The sequence below is a fragment of the Haliotis cracherodii genome, unplaced genomic scaffold (assembly GCF_022045235.1).
Source record: "Haliotis cracherodii isolate W230 unplaced genomic scaffold, xgHalCrac1.p SCAF_12, whole genome shotgun sequence".
NCBI classification, from domain to species: Eukaryota; Metazoa; Mollusca; class Gastropoda; order Lepetellida; family Haliotidae; genus Haliotis; species Haliotis cracherodii.
The window spans coordinates 21,433,012-21,456,661 of record NW_027266267.1 but is presented as its reverse complement, the minus strand read 5'-3'; the positions used below and the strand labels follow the sequence as shown (position 1 = coordinate 21,456,661).

Genomic DNA, 23,650 nt, shown 5'->3' with positions numbered 1-23,650 from the left:
GAATTTTATAGTCAGTTAACTCCCTTCCCCCGGGAAGATGATTTCAGCATGGAAGTACACATTCAGCGAGGTCATGTATGCAAATGTGGTACGCCCAGTATCTTCATACAAGTTCATTGTACGATTCCGACTATATATCAAGCATGTGTTAATGAATCACTATGATATTGAGATAATGCTTGGTGTTCGCAAAAAGGTGAGCATCTTCTGCCCCACCAGTGCCATCCATCACAAACAATTACAAAGTCAAGTCACCTGAAACACAACATGGGAACATATGGTACAAGTCAACACAGGAAATTGCTTCGGACATAAATTTTAAGGCCTGGAGACAGGATTTCTTCTTTCATGCTCCCTGTTGGTTCACAGACAGGGTTGTTGTGGAAATTAGCAACGTTGGTGCTTCAGATGTTGTAGATAATGTTCTAATAAAAGTGTTCGAACACATTTCAAAGTTACTTGCGGAGTTGGCACCCTTGTTACTCACATCCTGACCACTTCAACAACTTGAGGTGGTTCCTCTTTGTGTTTAGAGAGTACCTTCTTAACAAACATCACCAGAATTAGGAAGGTGATGGAAAACAAGACGCTCTCAGCAAACAGAACATAACTGTACCACATAGGTGAAAACAGATCCATGGTGATGCCAATAATCTGAGGGTTTGCAAGTCCACCGAGACCTAGGGCAACATAGATGACACCCATCAGCTTCCCTGAGAGTTGGACAAGCTCCTTTTCTGTCCAGGTGAGACTTGCGGGGAACACGACTGAGATTGCAAGTCCTATACCAACAATGCTGATCCAGATACCAGTACCAAATCCATAGGTGGCTGACAGGAGGAGACCGAGCTGAGAGGCGCAGAGGACGACGCAGCAGATGGTGAAGAACTGGGCGTGTGTTACGAAACTGATGAGGACGATGCCAACCCCCCTCCCAGCTGTGTAGGATGCCCAGAAAGCGGAGGACAGGCGTCCACCATATTTCTTGGTCCAATTCATCTGCTTCACGACAAACACAGCCAGGAAAGATGGGGAGGTGTCTTCCACCTCGTCCAGGAAGAAGTAGAAGAGGGCAAAGAGTGCCAGTGTGATAATGAGAAGACGTCGAGGGAGAGTTCTCTTCTTCCTCACTGGACCTTCTTCTTCATCATGGTCCGTGGTGTCCCTCTGTGCGTCCTTCTGTGCGTCCTTCCGTCGAATGTTACTTGTACCCTTGTTCTTTTCATGGAAGTATTTGATGAGGAACACGAAGGAAGACAACCCTGAAAGAATGGCCACGATGAGAAAGCCATAGTGGATATTACTCTCTGGTCTGGGAGGTGAAATAGCCGTCGTCATGTTGAAGGCTGTTGTGGTGAAGGAGGGGTCACTTGTTGTTGTGAAAGAAGTGTTTGTTGTACCCAACTCAGGTTCCTGGGAGAGGAATGGTTCAAGGACGAAGGGGGCGACGGTTGCCCCGAGAGAGAAGGAGAAATGCAGTGCTTGCATGAAGGGTTTGCCCTCGTCTCCCCACTCTTCCACGATCTCCACATTCGTACCTGGAACAGAGGAAGAACAATTCTCCTTAAGCTAATTGTTTCTTTCTTTCTTTATTCCGGCTAAATGATAGTGGTCGGTAAATAATCGAGTCTGGACCAGACAATCCAGTAATTGACATCATGAGTATCGATCTTCCCAATTGGGTTATGACAAAGTCTGCAAACCGGACCACCGATCCCGTTAGTCATCTCTAAAGACAAGCATGGGTTGCTGAAGACCTATTCCAATCAGGATCTCCACATGAGTTAAGCATGTTCTATGAGGTTAGCTTGAAAAGATTTTGCGCTTGGGGTATGACTGGTCGTGATTGCATCGTGATTGCATTCAGCGATTAAGACATGCTATTGGGTTCAGGGTGTACTGAAACCGTTAATTCTACGAGAAGATATTTGGAGGTTGGACGTGGGCATGGTGAGTGAGCTCATTTGTGGAATATCAGAAGAATCAATCGTGTATTGTCATAGAAACCCCAAACTAAAACATAAAAGTGACCTTTATAAAATTGATGAAATTGATATGCATTTGGGTCGAAACGAAGATTCTCATCACAATTAGTGGATCACAGAACGGCAAAGGAAAGCAGCTCTGGGCATTGTGACCTCCTAAACCACTTGACAACCCGTCCCCCCTGGGAAGGGTAAGGATGAGGGTAAGGTGAGGTGAGTTGAGGTGAAATGGGGTTTAACGTCGCGTCCAAGATTATTGCACTTAAAGCGATGTGCATGTACGTGTGTGTGTGTGTGTGTGTGTGTCTGCTTGTACTAGTCCGGACTGATGCCGATTTATAGTGCTAGCTCACTGAGATACTAGCTGCAGTTTAACATGAATACCCCACTCAGACACAGTTTACTGACACCGAGCCAACCAGTCCTTGTTTTAGGCCCTTTGTGCCGAGCGCCAGACAGGGTAACAACAAGTACCATCTTTTAACGTCTTTTGGTATGACGCGACCGGGGATCGAACCCCGGACCTTCCACTCTCTGGGCGGACGCTCTACCACTAGACCACGGAGGCGGTCGATGAGGGTAAGGAAAACAGCAGATGAGATACTCTGTGTTAGAGACATAACGTCTTACCTGACCTGGCAGCACCTGTAACCAGCTGAGATGTGCTGTTATAGAGGCATAGTGTCTTACCTGACCTGGCAGCACCTGTAACCAGCTGAGATGTGCTGTTGTAGAGGCATAGTGTCTTACCTGACCTGGCAGCACCTGTTACGAGCTGAGATGTGCTGTTGTAGAGGCATAGTGTCTTACCTGACCTAGCAGCACCTGTAACCAGCTCGTGTATCAGGAACATCATGACCATTGACCAGTACACAGAACACCAGGGAATGATTGCACACGTCACAGCATACAGGAAGGATGACACAAACAACACCACGTGACGGTTGAATCTGTCATAGAGAGCACCGCCGACCAAACTTCCAACTACACCCCCAACGGCTGCAGCTGTGAAGAAGGCAGCACCCTGGCTTGTGCCTACTCCAGTGATCTGCTGAAGGTCGAGGAAGGCTGGCCCCTTCAGTCCCACTATCCATCCCTGTAATTTATAACAACTATATAACGGAAGGCTTGGTGCAAAGACACCACACAGAATAACACACATCTTCCAGAGGTAAGAGCGTTGACTGACTATAGCAGTCCAATTTGCACCGAACTAGGTTGGAATTCCGGAGTTAAATTTGTTTTCAAATACTCGTGATTACAGAGGTGGCATCTGATTGGTCAATAGGAGGGACATAGCAGGGACGTAACTCGTAATAACCACTGGTGGTGCTCCGATCGAGCCTGGAAATTCTTTTATAGTAGTTAACTCCCTTCCCTCGGGAAGATGATTTCAGCACGGAAGTACACATTCTGTGAGGTCATGTATGCAAATGTTGTACGCCCAGTATCATCATACAAATTAACCCCCTTGCCCCGGGAAGATGAATAACTCACAACTGTGCGGAAATTTGTAACAGGGACATCGATCTCGGGTATAGTCTAGGTGTGCTTACAGAAAAGAATAATGTTAGATTTCACTTCAAAGATGTACGTTCAGAGAAGAAGGATATGGGGGTGCACATCAAGGGTATTGTCAAGGTGTCCTTACAGAGAAGGGTGTTGGGTACACTTCAAGAGTATGGTCTAGGTGTACTTACAGAGAAGGTTGGTGGGTGCACTTAAAAAGTATAGTCAAGGTGACCTTACAAGAAGGGTGTTGGGTACACTTCAACAGTATAGTCAAGGTGTCCTTATAGAGAAGGGTGTTGGGTACCCTTCAAGAGTATAGTCAAGGTGTACTTACAGAGAAGGGTGTTGGGTACGCTTCTAGAGTATAGTCAAGGTGTCCTTACAGAGAAGGGTGTTGGGTACACTTCAAGAGTATAGTCAAGGTGTCCTTACAGAGAAGGGTGTTGGGTACACTTCAAGAGTATAGTCAATGTGTCCTTACAGAGAAGGGTATGGGGTACACTTCAACAGTATAGTCAAGGTGTCCTTACAGAGAAGGGTGTTGGGTACACATCAAGAGTATAGTCAAGGTGTACTTACAGAGAAGGGTGTTGGGTACACTTCAAGAGTATAGTCAAGGTGGTCTTACAGAGAAGGGTGTTGGGTACACTTCAAGAGTATAGTCAATGTGTCCTTACAGAGAAGGGTATGGGATACACTTCAAGAGTATAGTCAAGGTGGTCTTACAGAGAAGGGTGTTGGGTACACTTCAAGAGTATAGTCAATGTGTCCTTACAGAGAAGGGTATGGGATACACTTCAAGAGTATAGTCAAGGTGGTCTTACAGAGAAGGGTGTTGGGTACACTTCAAGAGTATAGTCAATGTGTCCTTACAGAGAAGGGTATGGGATACACTTCAAGAGTATAGTCAAGGTGGTCTTACAGAGAAGGGTGTTGGGTACACTTCAAGAGTATAGTCAATGTGTCCTTAGAGGGAAAGTGTGGGGCGCACTTTAAGAGTATTGTCACGATGTACTTACAGAGAAGAAAGACGAGAGATACAGGCCCATAGTGTAGTAGAACTTCTCTCTGTACACAGGACTCGCCATTTTCAATTTTATTCTTTTTATCCATGATGTCTTCTGCTGTGTGACAACGGGAACCGGATGTGCCTTCTCGGACAGGCCAGATGTGTTTCCGCCGGACGACATATGGCTGTCAAAAAGGATTTTATGAAGTTATTTCATTTAAAAAGGGACGATACTTAAAGGGTAGTTCCACGGGGAGAGAGGTGTGAAGGACTACATGTATTAAGAAGCTCATTTTGAAGCACTAGTTTTGAGGACTGTAAAGAGACAGCTATGGAATACTCTGATTCATATAAAAGCACAATCCCCATGAGTGGCTATGGTGGGTTTCAGGAGTTATTTAAAAGCACAATTAAAGCATGGATACTGCATTGTGTTATTCAAAAGCATGGACACTGCATTGTGTTATTCACAAGCATGGATACTGCATTGTGTTATTCAAAGGCATGGACACTTCATTGTGTTATTCAAAAGCATGGATACTGCATAGTGTTATTCACAAGCATGGATACTACATTGTGTTATTCACAAGCATGGATACTGCATTGTGGTATTCAAAAGCATGGATACTGCATTGTGGTATTCAAAAGCATGGATACTGCATTGTGGTATTCAAAAGCATGGATACTGCATTGTGGTATTCAAAAGCATGGATACTGCATTGTGTTATTCACAAGCATGGATACTGCATAGTGTTATTCAAAAGCATGGATACTGCATTGTGGTATTCAAAAGCATGGATACTGCATTGTGTTATTCACAAGCATGGATACTGCATAGTGTTATTCAAAAGCATGAATACTGCATTGCGTTATTCACAAGCATGGATACTGCATTGTGTTATTCACAAGCATGGATACTGCATAGTGTTATTCAAAAGCATGGATACTGCATTGTGTTATTCACAAGCATGAATACTGCATTGTGTTATTCACAAGCATGGATACTGCATTGTGTTATTCACAAGCATGGATACTGCATAGTGTTATTCACAAGCATGGATACTGCATTGCGTTATTCACAAGCATGGATACTTCATTGTGTTATTCAAAAGCATGGATACTGCATTGTGTTATTCAAAAGCATGAGATACTGCATTGCGTTATTCACAAGCATGGATACTTCATTGTGTTATTCAAAAGCATGGATACTACATATTTTTATTCAAAAGCATGAGATACTGCATGGTGTTATTCAAAGGCATGGACACTGCATTGTGTTATTCACAAGCATGGATACTGCAGTGTGTTATAAAAAGTCATGGGTACTGCATGGTGTTTATTTCAGCACGATTCCCAACAAGGATAAGTTGTGGTTACTACATGAGGGCTGTTAACGAAAGGGTTACTGAATGGAGTTTATGTCTAAGCACCATTTTCACGTTGATAAAGCCAGGTAACTGAATGGAGTTTATGCCTAAGCACCATTTTCACGTTGATAAAGCCAGGTTACTGAATGGAGTTTATGCCTAAGCACCATTTTCACGTTGATAAAGCCAGGTTACTGAATGGAGTTTATGCCTAAGCACCATTTTCACGTTGATAAAGCCAGGTTACTGAATAGAGTTTATGCCTAAGCACCATTTTCACGTTGATAAAGCCAGGTTACTGAATGGAGTTTATGCCTTAGCACCATTTTCACGTTGATAAAGCCAGGTTACTGAATGGAGTTTATGCCTAAGCACCATTTTCACGTTGATAAAGCCAGGTTACTGAATGGAGTTTATGCCTAAGCACCATTTTCACGTTGATAAAGCCAGGTTACTGAATGGAGTTTATGCCTAAGCACCATTTTCACGTTGATAAAGCCAGGTAACTGAATGGAGTTTATGCCTAAGCACCATTTTCACGTTGATAAAGCCAGGTTACTGAATGGAGTTTATGCCTAAGCACCATTTTCTCGTTGATTAAGCCAGGTTACTGAATGGAGTTTATGCCTAAGCACCATTTTCACGTTGATAAAGCCAGGTAACTGAATGGAGTGTATGTCTAAGCACCATTTTCACGTTGATAAAGCCAGGTAACTGAATGGAGTTTATGCCTAAGCACCATTTTCACGTTGATAAAGCCAGGTTACTGAATGGAGTTTATGCCTTAGCACCATTTTCACGTTGATAAAGCCAGGTAACTGAATGGAGTTTATGCCTAAGCACCATTTTCACGTTGATAAAGCCAGGTAACTGAATGGAGTTTATGCCTAAGCACCATTTTCACGTTGATAAAGCCAGGTAACTGAATGGAGTTTATGCCTTAGCACCATTTTCACGTTGATAAAGCCAGGTTACTGAATGGAGTTTATGCCTAAGCACCATTTTCACGTTGATAAAGCCAGGTTACTGAATGGAGTTTATGCCTAAGCACCATTTTCACGTTGATAAAGCCAGGTTACTGAATGGAGTTTATGCCTAATCACCATTTTCACGTTGATAAAGCCAGGTTACTGAATGGAGTTTATGCCTTAGCACCATTTTCACGTTGATAAAGCCAGGTAACTGAATGGAGTTTATGCCTAAGCACCATTTTCACGTTGATAAAGCCAGGTAACTGAATGGAGTTTATGCCTAAGCACCATTTTCACGTTGATAAAGCCAGGTAACTGAATGGAGTTTATGCCTAAGCACCATTTTCACGTTGATAAAGCCAGGTTACTGAATGGAGTTTATGCCTTAGCACCATTTTCACGTTGATAAAGCCAGGTAACTGAATGGAGTTTATGCCTTAGCACCATTTTCACGTTGATAAAGCCAGGTAACTGAATGGAGTTTATGCCTTAGCACCATTTTCACGTTGATAAAGCCAGGTTACTGAATGGAGTTTATGCCTAAGCACCATTTTCACGTTGATAAAGCCAGGTTACTGAATGGAGTTTATGCCTAAGCACCATTTTCACGTTGATAAAGCCAGGTTACTGAATGGAGTTTATGCCTTAGCACCATTTTCACGTTGATAAAGCCAGGTTACTGAATGGAGTTTATGCCTTAGCACCATTTTCACGTTGATAAAGCCAGGTAACTGAATGGAGTTTATGCCTAAGCACCATTTTCACGTTGATAAAGCCAGGTTACTGAATGGAGTTTATGCCTTAGCACCATTTTCACGTTGATAAAGCCAGGTTACTGAATGGAGTTTATGCCTAAGCACCATTTTCACGTTGATAAAGCCAGGTTACTGAATGGAGTTTATGCCTAAGCACCATTTTCACGTTGATAAAGCCAGGTTACTGAATGGAGTTTATGCCTAAGCACCATTTTCACGTTGATAAAGCCAGGTAACTGAATGGAGTGTATGCCTAAGCACCATTTTCACGTTGATAAAGCCAGGTTACTGAATGGAGTTTATGCCTAAGCACCATTTTCACGTTGATAAAGCCAGGTTACTGAATGGAGTTTATGCCTAAGCACCATTTTCACGTTGATAAAGCCAGGTAACTGAATGGAGTGTATGTCTAAGCACCATTTTCACGTTGATAAAGCCAGGTTACTGAATGGAGTTTATGCCTTAGCACCATTTTCACGTTGATAAAGCCAGGTAACTGAATGGAGTTTATGCCTAAGCACCATTTTCACGTTGATAAAGCCAGGTAACTGAATGGAGTTTATGCCTAAGCACCATTTTCACGTTGATAAAGCCAGGTAACTGAATGGAGTTTATGCCTAAGCACCATTTTCACGTTGATAAAGCCAGGTTACTGAATGGAGTTTATGCCTAAGCACCATTTTCACGTTGATAAAGCCAGATAATTGAATGGAGTGTATGCCTAAGCACCATTTTCACGTTGATAAAGCCAGGTAACTGAATGGAGTTTATGCCTAAGCACCATTTTCACGTTGATAAAGCCAGGTAACTGAATGGAGTTTATGCCTTAGCACCATTTTCACGTTGATAAAGCCAGGTAACTGAATGGAGTTTATGCCTAAGCACCATTTTCACGTTGATAAAGCCAGGTTACTGAATGGAGTTTATGCCTAAGCACCATTTTCACGTTGATAAAGCCAGGTTACTGAATGGAGTGTATGCCTAAGCACCATTTTCACGTTGATAAAGCCAGGTAACTGAATGGAGTTTATGCCTAAGCACCATTTTCACGTTGATAAAGCCAGGTTACTGAATGGAGTTTATGCCTAAGCACCATTTTCACGTTGATAAAGCCAGGTAACTGAATGGAGTGTATGTCTAAGCACCATTTTCACGTTGATAAAGCCAGGTAACTGAATGGAGTGTATGTCTAAGCACCATTTTCACGTTGATAAAGCCAGGTAACTGAATGGAGTGTATGTCTAAGCACCATTTTCACGTTGATAAAGCCAGGTAACTGAATGGAGTTTATGCCTAAGCACCATTTTCACGTTGATAAAGCCAGGTAACTGAATGGAGTGTATGTCTAAGCACCATTTTCACGTTGATAAAGCCAGGTAACTAAATGGAGTGTATGCCTAAGCACCATTTTCACGTTGATAAAGCCAGGTTACTGAATGGGGTCACACAATTCGCACAGCTAAACAGAATCATTTATGAAAAGGGACAAATTATTCCTCAAGCAAGCAATTACAAAGCTGCAATTCAGCAGCACGAACGGAATCGTGTTGAAAGCTGTAAATCGAAGGAAAGAAGATAGTTGACCCATCATTGACGACAATAATTGTTTAAAAGCATAATCGCAACCTTCACTCTTCGGTATTTGAATAATCTTAAAAAACGGGGTTTTATTCGTAAATAACCAAACACAATTGGTTTACGTGACGTAACACAACGGTTAGTGTGAATGAGTGAGTGAGTTGGGTTTAACGCCGCTTTTAACAGTATTACAGTTATATCGCGGCGTGTCATCTTAATGTGGGAGGAAAGCCCGAAGTGATGCAGGTCTCAGACGTTTGCCACTTCGGTGAAACCCACGAGCACGGGTATGGTGCTGACAAACCTAGACACGTTATCGGGGCGAACCAGGATTCGAACTCGCAATCATAGGTTTCTGGCGTGCCCAAGGGACGCAACTCTGCACAGCGAATCGCGTCACCTTAGACGACTGGGCCACCCGTGCCCCCACAACGGTTAGAGTGATGATGTATGGCAATGTCTTCTTCTGTTTGTCCTATTTTGTTTTAATCCAAGTCATGAATAAAGTTTTGGAGTTTCTAAGCACTATACATGGGCTTCACCAAAGACGGAAACAGCTTAAGCCTGCATTCCCTGGTTAATGGCGTGTGGTGCTGCTCACAGAATCAATCACTAGTTTGACTCCATTGTTTACAGACCACCGTTATATATAAGGAACACAATTTATGGATGTCAACTTCATTATTATTAGGAAAACAACGTTTCGGAGCATATACTTCCTCCTTCAACCGTTATATGGATGGAACGATTTCTACAAAGATGTATACACCCGCTAAGATCCGGGGTAGAATAGGTCTTCAGCAACCCATGCTTGCCCTAAAAGGCGACTATGCTTGTCGTAAGAGGCAACTAACGGGATCGGGTGGCCAGGCTCTCTGACTTGGTTGATGCATGTCATCGATCCCAATTGCGTGGATCGATGCTCATGATATCAATCACTGGGTTTTCTGGTCCAGACTCGATTATTTACAGACCGCCGTCACATAGCGGGAATATTGCTGTGTGCGGCGTTAAACAACAAACAAACAAACATGTATACAATGGAATACAAACCTGTCGTATCCCCTAAGGAGTTGGACAGACTCCTGGCACGGCGTGCTGTGCCTCTCCTTCACGTCAGAATGTGAACTGCCTGACACTGCCATCGTCAGACTGAGTCTTGACAGATACACTATCGGGTCTGTTAAATCCATGTCAAGTAAACCGTTAACCACGTGTCTAATTATTATAAGTTTGAATGTTATATCAACTATCCATGGTAGGGGCCTATGAATGTGGTATTAGTGGACTCCTTTGGCTCGGAATAGGTATAATATATAATTCAGTTTGCACAGTGTTTGATACGAACATGAGTGGGTCGGATTGAACAAGCTCCACAAAAATCAATATAAAGAAAGATAATGACATATTGCTGGGAACAGCAAATGTACCACTAAATTCTTCTCTCAAAGAGTAAGAATACTCCTTAATGCAATAAAGAAAGGACTTTCTTTACATTTACAGAAGTTGTGAGACAAGTGGAATTAATCTTTTTTTAATAATTTATTATGTTTGTTGCATTTTACATACGTTGTGCATACATATTAGACTTGTCACTACATTTTCTAAAATAGTAAATGACAGCTTGACCAAAACTGATTTAACATGTTAACATTCGAATTCAAAGTTGCTCATATTTAGTTAAGTTGTAATAGTCGGAAAGCTCCCGTTGGATGTCTTTGAAATCTGGCTTTTTATGTTGTATTCTTTCATTAAATATGCGATATTTTAATATAATCATCATTATTTTGAGAGGAGAATTGTTTCTTTGGGTGTAACCCAGATAAACTATGTCCTCAGATATATTTGTATTTATCTGAGCGTCCGAAGAAGGCCAGACTTTCAATTCGTTCCGAAGAGGGCGAACACAGGAGCATCCCCAAAATAAGTGAAATCAGACTCTTTCTCTTTAGAACAGTAACTGCACAAATCACTATCCACGTATCCCATTTTATAAATACGTGAATTTGTGGGTAAAATGTGATGTAAGATTTGATACTGAAACCATTGGAATTTGGTGGCATTGGTGCATTTGAAAGGCACTAGGTTATAGCTAGCACGTTGTCTTTCACCTATGTCATGACCAAATATGTGTTCCCATTTCTCGAAATGTTGATTTCCACCCTTAAGTGGGATTAATGCATCGTGTATTCTCAATACTTCTAAGGATTCACTTGAATTTTTGCAGTTTTGCAAGTTTTATTTTTCAACTTTGAACACACCATGACCATATGACAAATTCCTTGATCCATGGGTCACTTGTCACAAAACGTTGTGACAGATTAACAAGGTTATAGCATTCAGGGCCTTAGTAATTAAAGATGTTTTATTGCAGTGATCTTGGGGGTATTTCCAAATTTGACCCATCAGTAACAAAATGATGTCTGATGCAATTCCCTATTTTCACTTGTGCCATATGTTCCCCTGTTGTTGTTTTTCCAAGCGAGCAATTGACTTGTTTTTGCATGTGTTTGTGACGGATGACACATGGGGAAAGCAGGATACGCTCACTTTATCACGAACACCTGGTACCATCGCTATTTGATTGTGATACATATTTATCATCCAAAACTGGCTCCCACAGGACACTGTAGACATCGCTGCAGTGAAATTACATCACTGGTTACCATGACATCACAATCAAATGACATCTCTCTGCTACTGAAGCTGTTAGCAGTATTTTTTACACTGAAGACACTGCTAATTACTGTCTACAATTTGAAAAAGTTGGGGAAATGATGTTGGATGATAAATAAAATCTCACTCGTTGATAAAAGTGGCAAAAATCCTCGGCTAGCCTCGGAATTTTTCCACTTTTATCAACTCGTGTTGATATATTTGATATCGAAAGACATTCGGGTGAGATTCTCTATATAGTCGGAATCAGACAACGGATTCTGCTTTTAGCAGAGATTTCTTATGATTTTGGAATGGTTTCGTCGCTTTTAATTAAACAGCATTTCTGTATTGTCACAGCGGGTTGTGGACATGTGTCACTGTGAAAGTGACCCGTGAAGATTCCGGGGTAGAAAAGGTCTTCAGCAACCCATGCTTGCCGTAAAAGGCGACTATGCTTAACGTAAAAGGCGACTAAGGCGATCGGGTGGTCAGGCTCGCTGACTTGGTTGATACATGTCATCGATCCCAATTGCGTGGATCGATGCTCATGATATCAATCACTGGATTTTCTGGTCCAGACTCGATTATTTACAGACCGCCGTCATATAGCTGGAATATTGCTGAGTGCGGCGTTAAACAACAAACAAACCAACCAACCAACCACTGTGGAAGTCCCCTTGAATTGTGCTGACAAACCGAGGGCCGTAACTAGGCGAAATGTGGATTCGAACCCACGTTCAGCGAACAGTTAATTACAACGTCTTTAACCACCTGACCCCCCTGGCTTGACTGTCTGTGAGACAGATGCTCCTTTCAGCATATCAGACAGGCCATGTTTTCAAGACTCTCTGATTCTGCTCAGAGATTAACTAACACCATCTCAGCAGCCGTCAATGACAGCACGTGGTTAGGCCACACACTTCCCCTGATTTGATGTTGAGGTGCGCCTGCCCCTATTGTTGCAAGGTGTGAAGAAAAAAAAATAGTTCCCACGTCGATTTAAATATGTTAGCTGTAGGATATATCCGACCGGTTGTATTTAAGAAAGTATAAATCTTAAACAACAGTGAATAATCAGTCTCGAGCATGTACGAAAATAGTCAGATGTCAGGCACAGGACAGTCAGATGTCAGAAAACAAGACTTCGGATGTCAGACACAAGACAGTCAGATGTCAGGAAACAAGACAGTTAGATGGCATAGACGAGGGAGTCAGATGTCAGACACAGGATAGTCAGATGTCAGAAAACAAGACAGTCAAATCGCAATAACAAGACAGTCAGATGTCAGACACAAGACAGTCAGATGTCAGACACAAGACAGTCAGATTTCAGACACAGGACTGTCAGATGTCAGAAAACAAGACTTCAGATGTCAGATACAAGTCAGTTAGATGGCAGTGACGAGGAAGTCAGATATCAGACACAAGACAGTTAGATGGCATAGACGAGGCAGTCAGATATCAGACACAAGACAGTCAGATCGCAATAACAAGACAGTCAGATATCAGACACAAGACAGTCAGATCGCAATAACAAGACAGTCAGATATCAGACACAAGACAGTCAGATGTCAGACACAAGACAGTCAGATGTCAGACACAAGACAGTCAGATGTCAGAAAACAAGACTTCAGATGTCAGATACAAGACAGATGGCAGTGTCGTGGCAGTCAGATGTCAGAAAACAAGACAGTCAGATATCAGACAAGGCAGTCAGATGTCAAACAAAAGACAGTCAAATCGCAATAACAAGACAGTCAGATGTCAGACACAAGACTGTCAGATGTCAGAAAACAAGCCTTCAGATGTCAGATACAAGTCAGTTAGATGGCAGTGACGAGGAAGTCAGATATCAGACACAAGACAGTTAGATGGCATAGACGAGGCAGTCAGATATCAGACACAAGACAGCCAGATCGCAATAACAAGACAGTCAGATATCAGACACAAGACAGTCAGATCGCAATAACAAGACAGTCAGATATCAGACACAAGACAGTCAGATCGCAATAACAAGACAGTCAGATGTCAGACACAAGATAGTCAGATGTCAGAAAACAAGACAGTCAGATGTCAAACAAAAGACAGTCATATCGCAATAACAAGACAGTCAGATTTCAGACACAGGACTGTCAGATGTCAGAAAACAAGACTTCAGATGTCAGATACAAGTCAGTTAGATGGCAGTGACGAGGCAGTCAGATATCAGACACAAGACAGTCAGATCGCAATAACAAGACAGTCAGATATCAGACACAAGACAGTCAGATCGCAATAACAAGACAGTCAGATGTCAGACACAAGTCAGTCAGACGTCAGAAAACAAGACAGTCAGATGTCAGACACAAGACAGTCAGATGTCAGAAAACAGGACTTCAGATGTCAGATACAAGACAGGTAGATGGCAGTGACGAGGCAGTCAGATATCAGACACAAGACAGTCAGATCACAATAACAAGATAGTCAGATATCAGACACAAGACAGTCAGATCGCAATAACAAGACAGTCAGATATCAGACACAAGACAGTCAGATGGCAATCACGAGACAGTCAGATGGCAATCACGAGACAGTCAGATGCCAGTGACGACACAGTCGGATGGCAATCACGAGACATTCAGATGGCAATCACGAGACAGTCAGATGGCAGTGACGAAACAGTCAGATGGCAATAACAAGACAGTCAGATGGTAGTGACGAAACAGTCAGATGGCAATAACAAGACAGTCAGATGGCAGTGATGAAACAGTCAGATGGCAATCACCAGACAGTCAGATGGCAGTGACGAGGCACTCAGATATCAGACACAAGACATTCAGATATCAGACACAAGACAGTCAGATGGCAGTTACAAGAAAGTCAGAGGTCAGTGACGAGAAAGTCAGAGGTCAGTGACCAGACAGTCAGATGGCAATCACTAGACAGTCAGATGGCAATCACAAGACAGTCAGATGGTGGTCACGAGATAGATCTAATGAACGGTTTGGTTGGCATTCTAATAGTTGGTTAGTAAATAATAAAACAAAACGTTGCTGAATGCATTAAAGCAGAAGTTGTTATTCATAAAGTTGTATTTTTTCTTAGAAGTAGATCTGATGGTCACTCAAATAATAAATTGAATCTAATTCTATGTTACTTGTGAACTCGCAAAAATAATGTTGTAGCATGTGTCTATTGTGAGGTGCAAAGGTCACTGTGTTGAAATATGTGGCTAATTCAATAACTAGGCTTTCTCGAACCGTCCCCGTGTCTCGCATCTTAAACCACCAGTGAGACCGCTTCATCTGTTTTATATTTAGATATGTATATAAAGATTCAGTGACAGAACACCCTCTAAAAGGCTTTAAGACAAGAGGGATGACTTGAACTTATCAATAGTCATCTTTCCCTTTATGTCGAGCAATATTCCTGCGACTCATACGACTCCTGCTCAGAAGTTGTTTGATCAAGGTTAACAGGACCTCAGTAAAGCCCCAGTAAAGCCTCAGTAAAGCTTTCATTCTTATGGTATACATGTGGTTTTGGTTCCAAATTTGACGCATCAGTGACAAAAATTATGTCCGATGCAATTCCCTATTTAGACTTGTACCCATGTTCCCGTGTCTTTTCATGTGAACAATTGACTTGCCTTTTCATGTGTTTGTGGTTGGTGCCACCGGTGGGACAGGATACCCTCACCTTTTCGCGAACACCTTGTGTCATCACTATACTCGAGTGATTCATAAACACATGTTCCTGATATAGTCGAATCCAACAATCGACTATTTTTGACGATGACTTCTTATGAATATTGAAAGGGTTTTGTCGCTTATATTTTATTACAAATGTCAACTGAACTGGATATTAATTGCGAGTTTAGACTTAGGTTCGTGGGCTCTTGTGACACATGAGCTGACAATAACACTCTCAGTTTGACAGGCCTCACTATAACACTCATTGATAAAATATTTGCCTGACATTATCATCCATTTATTAAATTAGGAACGGTGTATTCGGTTCACAAGAATCACTGACCACTGGATATAGTATTACTACCACTGAATTAATAAAAAAATTCGATCTTAATTAGTTCAAAATGACAAATATACAATGATGTCAAGTAGTGACAGTATTAATGAAGTTGTTATCCATAAAATTGTGTCTACCTTGTCATCCGTCATCTTCTAAGTAATGCCTTTCAAACAATTTAGGGGGCGGTCGGGTAGCCTAGTGGTTAAAGCGTTCGCTCGTCACGCCGAAGACCCGGGTTCGATTCCCAACATGGGTACAATGTGTGAAGCCAATTTCTGGTGTCCCCCGTCGTGATATTGCTGGAATATTGCTAAAAGCAGCGTAAAACCATACTCACTCACTCACTCACTCACTCAAACAATTTAGGAAGATACTTGTAAGGTCAAAAGACATGAATTAACAATGTCATTTCAGGTTACGCCGTGAGAATTAGGTTGGCCGAAAATGTATCCTATTGCAGTTTGTGATGCATCAGTTGTGAGGATGAAGATTTTTAGTCGGGATATGCAAGGGTTGGAGCTGTTGAAAGGGCTTCCTTCAGCTTTTCGAAAGCCTGTTGACAATTGTAGGACCACTGGAAAGACGCGTCTTTTTTGAGAAGGTTGTACAGAGGGGTTGGGGTTGGGGTTGGGGTTGGGGGGTGGGGGGCATTTTACATTAAGGAATGCGGGTTCACCCTTGATAGAACTCTTAATGTAAAAAATATTCTTAATGTTGTTTTTTTACTTTAAGGGTTGAAGTGATAGATAATTTTTTTCACAATAAGGGTTATCACTATGAAATAATACTTATCGAACTCTCATGAAACTTCGCAGATTTAATTGATCGTTACTTTGTCTAGATGTGCAAATGACTAATCATTTTTAGATTCCCTCTCTACAACGACCACCTGGTTGTTATATTCAGGCTTCATAAAAGGGTTTTTGGCCCCCAACCCTTTAAACCGATTTTTATCAAACTTACTGTTTTACAAAGGTTATTTCTCGACACTCTGCAAGGTAACCTCGTCACTATCCTAATACCGTAACGGCGGAAAGGAGGACTCAGCCCAAGCAGATCAGACCAAGTTGTAGATGATGTTGGGTTGTTAGAATGGTCCAATAACAGAGTTTTACGCATTAAGTAATGGACATTTTGTTGCGGTATTACGGATATGACAGTTAAGCATACACCAGAATCATATTCTATTACAAACGACAGGGATTCCAATGCAATGATGTTTGGTATAAAAAAAATCGTTGGTTTCCCAAATGCCGAGTCAAATATAGGCCCTTAAAGTTTATATTTTTCGGATATGAAGTCTATACCTTTTCTATGGCAGTTTTAGCCTATACTGAAGTAAGACCATTGATGATTGAAAATGGCGAAAAAGAACATTAGGCATACGGCCTGTAGAGTATTTCATGTCAGTTAGGTACCGACCATTCGATCTTCTTGGGGAGCTGACATAAGCTCACCACGGAACTTCGTACCAGGTGAGCTATAAATGCTATCTTTCGAGATATTTTATGAATTAATCGTATTGGATTTAGAATAGATTTCATGACGGATGACGCCATACAACGACAGATGACAATACGTCACATAAGCCTTTTGGACATCTTGCATGTAGGGATAAAAATTAAGCTAACTAGAACTGTCCTATGGGGAATTAATGAAGGCATGTCGTACAGTTTCCGTAGCTACACCTACGTACATATCTGAAAGAAATCAATGTAGTAGTTTAGAGTGAGTGAGTGAGTTGGGTTTAACGCCGCTTTTAACAGTATTACAGTTATATCGCGGCGTGTCAGCTGAATGTGGGAGGCAAGCCCGAAGTGATGCAGGTCTAAGACGTTTACCACTTCGGTGAAACCCACGAGCATGGGTATGGTGCTGACAAACCTAGAAACATAATTGGGGCGAACCGGGATTCGAACCCACAATCATAGGTTTCTGGCGTGCCCAAGGGACGCAACTCTGCACAGCGAATCGCGGCGCCTTAGACGAGTGGGCCACCCGTGCCCCCCCTTTGCATAATACACCATTTGAAATGGTTTGCACTAAAACACGCCGTGGAGCTTGGTCCGCAAAAGCATTTTGAAAATAGTGACAATATCGAAAGTACCAGTATACAGTAACATGCATGTTACATCGATAGGTGACCCGTGAAGACCCGGGGTAGAATAGGTCTTCAGCAACCCATGCTTGCCGTAAAAGGCGACTATGCTTGTCGTAAGAGGCGACTAATGGGATCGGGTGGCCAGACTCGCTGACTTGGTTGATGCATGTCATCGTATCCCAATTGCGTGGATCGATGCTCATGATATCAATCACTGGATCGTCTGGTCCAGACTCGAATATTTACAGACCGCCGTCATATAGCAGAAATATTGCTGAGTGCGGCGTTAAACAACAAACCAACCAACCTCTAATCATATGCCCCCTCCGGGAAGGACCCTTAATCTCCTGGCTATCTAGAAATGTCATGTCGCCGCATTTTACGTATGTACACGCACGTGGGTCACTGAACTGACCCTGGAATGTAACCATTACATATTTACTCTATGACTATATGTAATGTAAGAACGTGCTGAGCAAACACGATGTTTACCATTCTCAACCAAAGCTGTGTTTGCATATGTTCGAATTAACATGTGTCAGGTTGTGCCGTGGACCCGGTCCTGTCCGTGTGATGAACAGCAATGGCGACGTGTTTGTTCAAGGCCACTGCCCCATATACCCGATCAGGTTGTTTATGCACAGTATTTGGTCGCGGGGTGTATGAGAGGTGAGGTGAAGTGAGGTGAGATGAGGTGAAATTGGGTTTAACGTCGCGTCCAAGATTATTGCACTTATATAGCGACGTGCATGCACGTGTGTGTGTGTGTGTGTGTGTGTGTGTGTGTGTGTGGCTGCTTGTACTAGTCCGGACTGATGCCGATTTATAGTGCTAGCCCACTGAGATACTATGCCGCAGTTTAACATGAATACCCCACTCAGACACAGTATATTAACTCCGAACGGTCCAGTCCTTGTTTTAGCGCCAGACAGGGTAACAACAAGTACCATCTTTTAACGTCTTTTGGTATGACGCGGCCGGGGATCGAACCCCGGACTTTCCGCTCTCCGGGCGGACGCTCTACCACTAAACCACGGAGGCGGTCGAGGACTGAAAGTAACAACAGAGGACAATAAGATTAGTCGACATACATCTGGGTCGTGCGTCTCACAATGAGAGTTGCACGACATTCACCTTGTCCCAGAATAATACGAGTAGGTCACGAATGTAAGTCGAGGTCAGTAGGGCGAGATATGTCGCCTCACGTGTCTCCCATTATGTATTTATGGGACTTATACGGTTTCGGGAATAAATATATTTGTCTGTCACTTGATAGTTATCGTTTTCACATTAAAATGAAAAGCCAAATGAAGTAGGTCAGCTATTTGGTCAAATAAATATGTTGCCAAGCGAAAGCTGGCATTTTGAGCTTTGGGCGAGTGAGCAGAGTGCGAAATTATGTTTTAGCTGGATAATCTTTTACTAGCCAATTTCAGTTTAGAAGGAGCCTGGTTTTGTCTCCTACCAAAAACACACTGGAATTATCTCCCTTGCCTGACAAACAAAACACCCGGACAAAACACGGACGTAATACTCCGAACAGAGCCGGTATTTCAGATACACGTACTCTTAACATTTTAAGGGGGCACGGGTGGCCCAGTCGTCTAAGGCGCCGCGATTCGCTGTGCAGAATCCCGGTTCGCCCCGATTATGTTTCTAGGTTTGTCAGCACCATACCCTTGCTCGTGGGTTTCACCGAAGTGGTAAACGTCTGAGACCTGCATCACTTCGGGCTTTCCTCCAACATTAAGCTGACACGCCGTGATATAACTGGAATACTGTTAAAAGCGGCGTTAAACCTAACTCACTCACTCACTTAACATTTTAAGGTTATAAGACGGATGGGTATATTCGCCACAGTTGGGACAGCTGAATAACAATATATACATTGCATTACTGTTTTATATAATGATATTATTTTTCAAGTGAACATTCTCTTTTTGAAATGGACAAGAGGATTTATATAACAGTGTGTGTGAGTGAGTTTTACACCGCGTTTAGCAATATTCCAGTAGGGGACACCAGAAATGGGCTTCACACATTGTACCCATATCGGGAATCGAACCCATGTCTTCGGCGTGACGAGCGAACGCTTTAACTACTAGGCTTACATTTGCACATCCATTTTGACAGGCTGACTCCCCCCCTCCCCCACCCCCACCCCCACCCCCCACCCCCCAAAAAAAAAATTATAAAAAAAATAAATAATTATAAAAAAAAAAAATATAACCCAAACAAAACCGGCTAAATGCAGCTGCTCGCGCAGGACAGTGACGTCAATGTTTAGAGTAAGAATGCATTTATTTAAGAGTGAGTGAGTATGCTTCGCAATATTCCAGCAATATCACAGCGGGGGACACCAGAAATGGGCTTCACACATTGTACCCATGTCGGGAATCGAAGCCGGGTCTTCGGCGTGGCCAGCGAACGCTTTAACCACTAGGCTACCCGACCGCCCCTGTTCATTTAAGAAGCAATCAATTAAGGATTAACAACATGCGTAGCTGCATCAAATCATTTGAGCAAATTGATTAAAACCATGAAAAGATTTGCAAAATATCTTTCAACCCCCAGTTGGCTGTACGCATGCTTTGCAAATCCTGCAGTCGACCGAAATCTGCACGTTGAAATCCATGTTGTTTACGAACCAGATGTCTAGTTCGTTACGCGATTTTGATTTGACTATGCATAGACTCGTTAGTCCAGCCCAAACTCCGGAACTCCAGCATAGTGCGGCAAGGGTGGAAAGTGGACTTTTATAGTCAGTTAAATCCCTTGCCTCGGGAAGATGATATCAGAGGACCAGAGATTTTGTGCGGAGATCGCAAGATAATGAGAACATGAGACTTGACGACTTCGCGTTAAATTGTATATACTAACGAAAAAAAGTAACTGTGTTTCATATAAAGTTCAATAAAAATTAATTTATTCTGAAATAAGATTTTTTTTCAATACATTTTCCTGAGGACATCACCATGAGTGCATGTTCGTTTAGGCGCGCGATTTGGATGTTTGCGTGTTGGTTGGGTGCATGACACTCGCACACATATTGTTTTTAATGTAAACAGCACACAATGATTGTTTAGCTAACAGGTTCTCATAAAACCACTCATGTTTAACCGTAAATAACGCTTACGCAAAGGCACGGCTTGGTGAAACCCAACGCCAAAGCGCCGTGGGTATGCTGCAAACAGGAATGGCACAAAACAAAGTTGCAAGATATTCTAATGTCCATCAAACACAATATCATCTCTTTAGAGACGTTGTCTACTCATAACCGGGACAGTCGGGTAGCCAAGTGGTTAAAGCGTTCGCTCGTCACGCCGAGGTCCCGGGTTCGAATCCGGACATGGGACAATGTGTGAAGCCCAATTTGGTGTCCCCCACCGTGATATTGCTGGAATATTGCTAAAAGCGGCGAAAATCCTAACTCACTCACTCACTCATAACCGGGCAACACTCATGACTTACCACGGGCCGTTCGCCCACGTGTGGCGTCACGTCAACCAGACAACCATATTCGGTTGGTGTATCTACGGAATCGATACAAAACTGTCACAATAACAGCTCGGACAATTTCTGGTTTTAGGCCCATTAATGTCAGAGGCCCATCCAGCCTCGACGTCCAATGTTTCTTCAACGTCACCGACAGTCAAGCCAAGCTTGATGTAGACAGCATCTGAGGTTTGGAAGACAAGCCTGGGACAGTATACTGAATCCGGGTTTCATCTTGACAGCTGTTGGTCGTGCAAGGGTAATAAAAAATGTTTTAAGTCGCAAATGTGGGGACTGAAGTGTATGGTATGTGGTGGCATCACAACTCATGGGAGACGCAACGCGTTGTTGAATGGCGCACGCTATAAGGACGACATCGTCCAAGATCATGTTCTACCCTTTGTGCAGATGCAGGGACGTAACGTCAGGGGGTAGCAGGATATTGCCCGCCCTCATGTTGTACGTGTTGTAAAAGACTTTTACAGGCAGCATAACATTGCTGTACTGACATGGCAGCTGTTTCTCCTGACCTCTCCCCCATAGAACACGTCTGGGATGAGATAGACCAACGTCTACGACTGGACCAGAATCGACCAGTAACGCTTTCTCAGTTGGGCCAATCTTTGGTTGACATTAATTTTGGAACAATATTCCCCAGGCTGTTTTCAATCATCTGGTGATTCAATGCACCGCCGCTGCCTCGCCTGCATCAACGCCAATGGTGGTCACACCCGTTATTGACATTGTTGATTGAGTTTTCACACCACCCCTCTTTTAGGGCGTTACGCTGTCTCTGTTACGCGTGAACCTCGTTGTTAGTTATGACAGATTATATCAGAGAACTCGCAAGGTCGATAAATTGGTTATGATAAAACATTAATCAGACGCATGACCACATATTATGTTATTTTCAATAACATAACATATATATGAAGCACAGTTACTTTTTTCCGTCAGTATATATGCGTGATGCAGTTTTATCAAAAGCATTATCTGAAAAATGAAGGCCACAGTTTTCAAATAAACCCAGAGGTTGACATCATGAGCATCGATCCATGCAATTGAGATCAATGACATGCATCAACCAAGTCAGTAAGCCTGACCACCCAGCCCGTTAGTCGCCTTTTACGGCAAGCATAGTCGCTTTGTATGGTAAGCATGGGTCTAACCGAATCTTTACAGACTGGTAGATGACCTGAGAATTGTCTTGCCTTAAATCACGTACCTGCGTGAGTATTATCTGTGTTTCGGCAGATATACTTTGATGGACAGGATTCTGGACACCTGCTCCTATATGGATGGTCTGTTCTGTCGTTGTCAGTGTTCTGTTCTGAACACTCCACTCGGGTCGGTTAGGTTGACAGGGTTAAGGGTTGTGAGAGTTAGGGCGGCCCCGCTGTGTAAGTATATACACCAACACAACTCCGTCCAATACATGCTCACATCAAAGGTAATACCCGCTGTCGGCGTCCTTTGACGCCCGTGTAAACACTTACCATCATAAAGACGACAGGGTGAACAAACGTCTTTCACACATTGTAAACATCACAGGGGCACTGTGCTGTTGACAGGGGCTCGACTGTCCATTATGTATAGCTCTACCGAATCGATGAATAAAATTTGATGAAATAAGGATAGGATGGGATGGGATGGGATGTGATGTGATGGGATGGGATGGGATGGGATGGGGGTTGGATGGGATGGGATGGGATGGGATGGGATGGGTTAGGGTGGGGTGGGGTGGGGATTGGATGTGATGGGATGGGATGGGTTGGGATGGGATGGGTTAGGGTGGGGTGGGGTGGGGATTGGATGTGATGGGATGGGATGGGATGGGTTGGGTTGGGGTGGGGTGGGGTGGGGTGGGGTGGGCTTGGGGTGGGGTGGGGTAGGTAGGGTAGGGCAGGGTAGGGTAGGGTAGGGTAGGGTAGGGTAGGGTAGGGTAGAATAGGAGAGGGTAGGGATGGGATGGGGTGGGGTTGGATGGGATGGGATGGGGTTGGGTGGGGTGGTATGGGGTAGGGTAGGGTAGGGTAGGGTAGGGTAGGGTAGGGTAGGGTAGGGTAGGGTAGGGTAGGGTAGAATAGGATAGGGTAGGGATGGGATGGGATGGGGTGGGGTTGGATGGGGTGGGGGTAGGGTAGGGTAAGGTAGGGTAGGATAGGGTAGGGTAGGGTAGGGTAGGGTAGGGAAGGGTAGAATAGGATA

General features: G+C 43.1%; 1 protein-coding gene across 1 annotated transcript; it reads right to left on the bottom strand.

The window, feature by feature from the left end:
• Window positions 1-275: 275 nt before the first annotated feature.
• Window positions 276-22,799, bottom strand: LOC139458253 (sodium-dependent glucose transporter 1A-like). Its single transcript, XM_071239622.1, has 4 exons — window positions 22,668-22,799; window positions 4,517-4,691; window positions 2,796-3,081; window positions 276-1,538 (listed from the first exon to the last, which is right to left on the bottom strand). The coding sequence occupies exons 2-4, from the start codon at window positions 4,685-4,687 to the stop codon at window positions 484-486; spliced, it is 1,512 nt and encodes a 503-aa protein (XP_071095723.1). The 5' UTR covers window positions 4,688-4,691; window positions 22,668-22,799; the 3' UTR covers window positions 276-483.
• Between the last annotated feature and the right edge of the window lie 851 nt (window positions 22,800-23,650).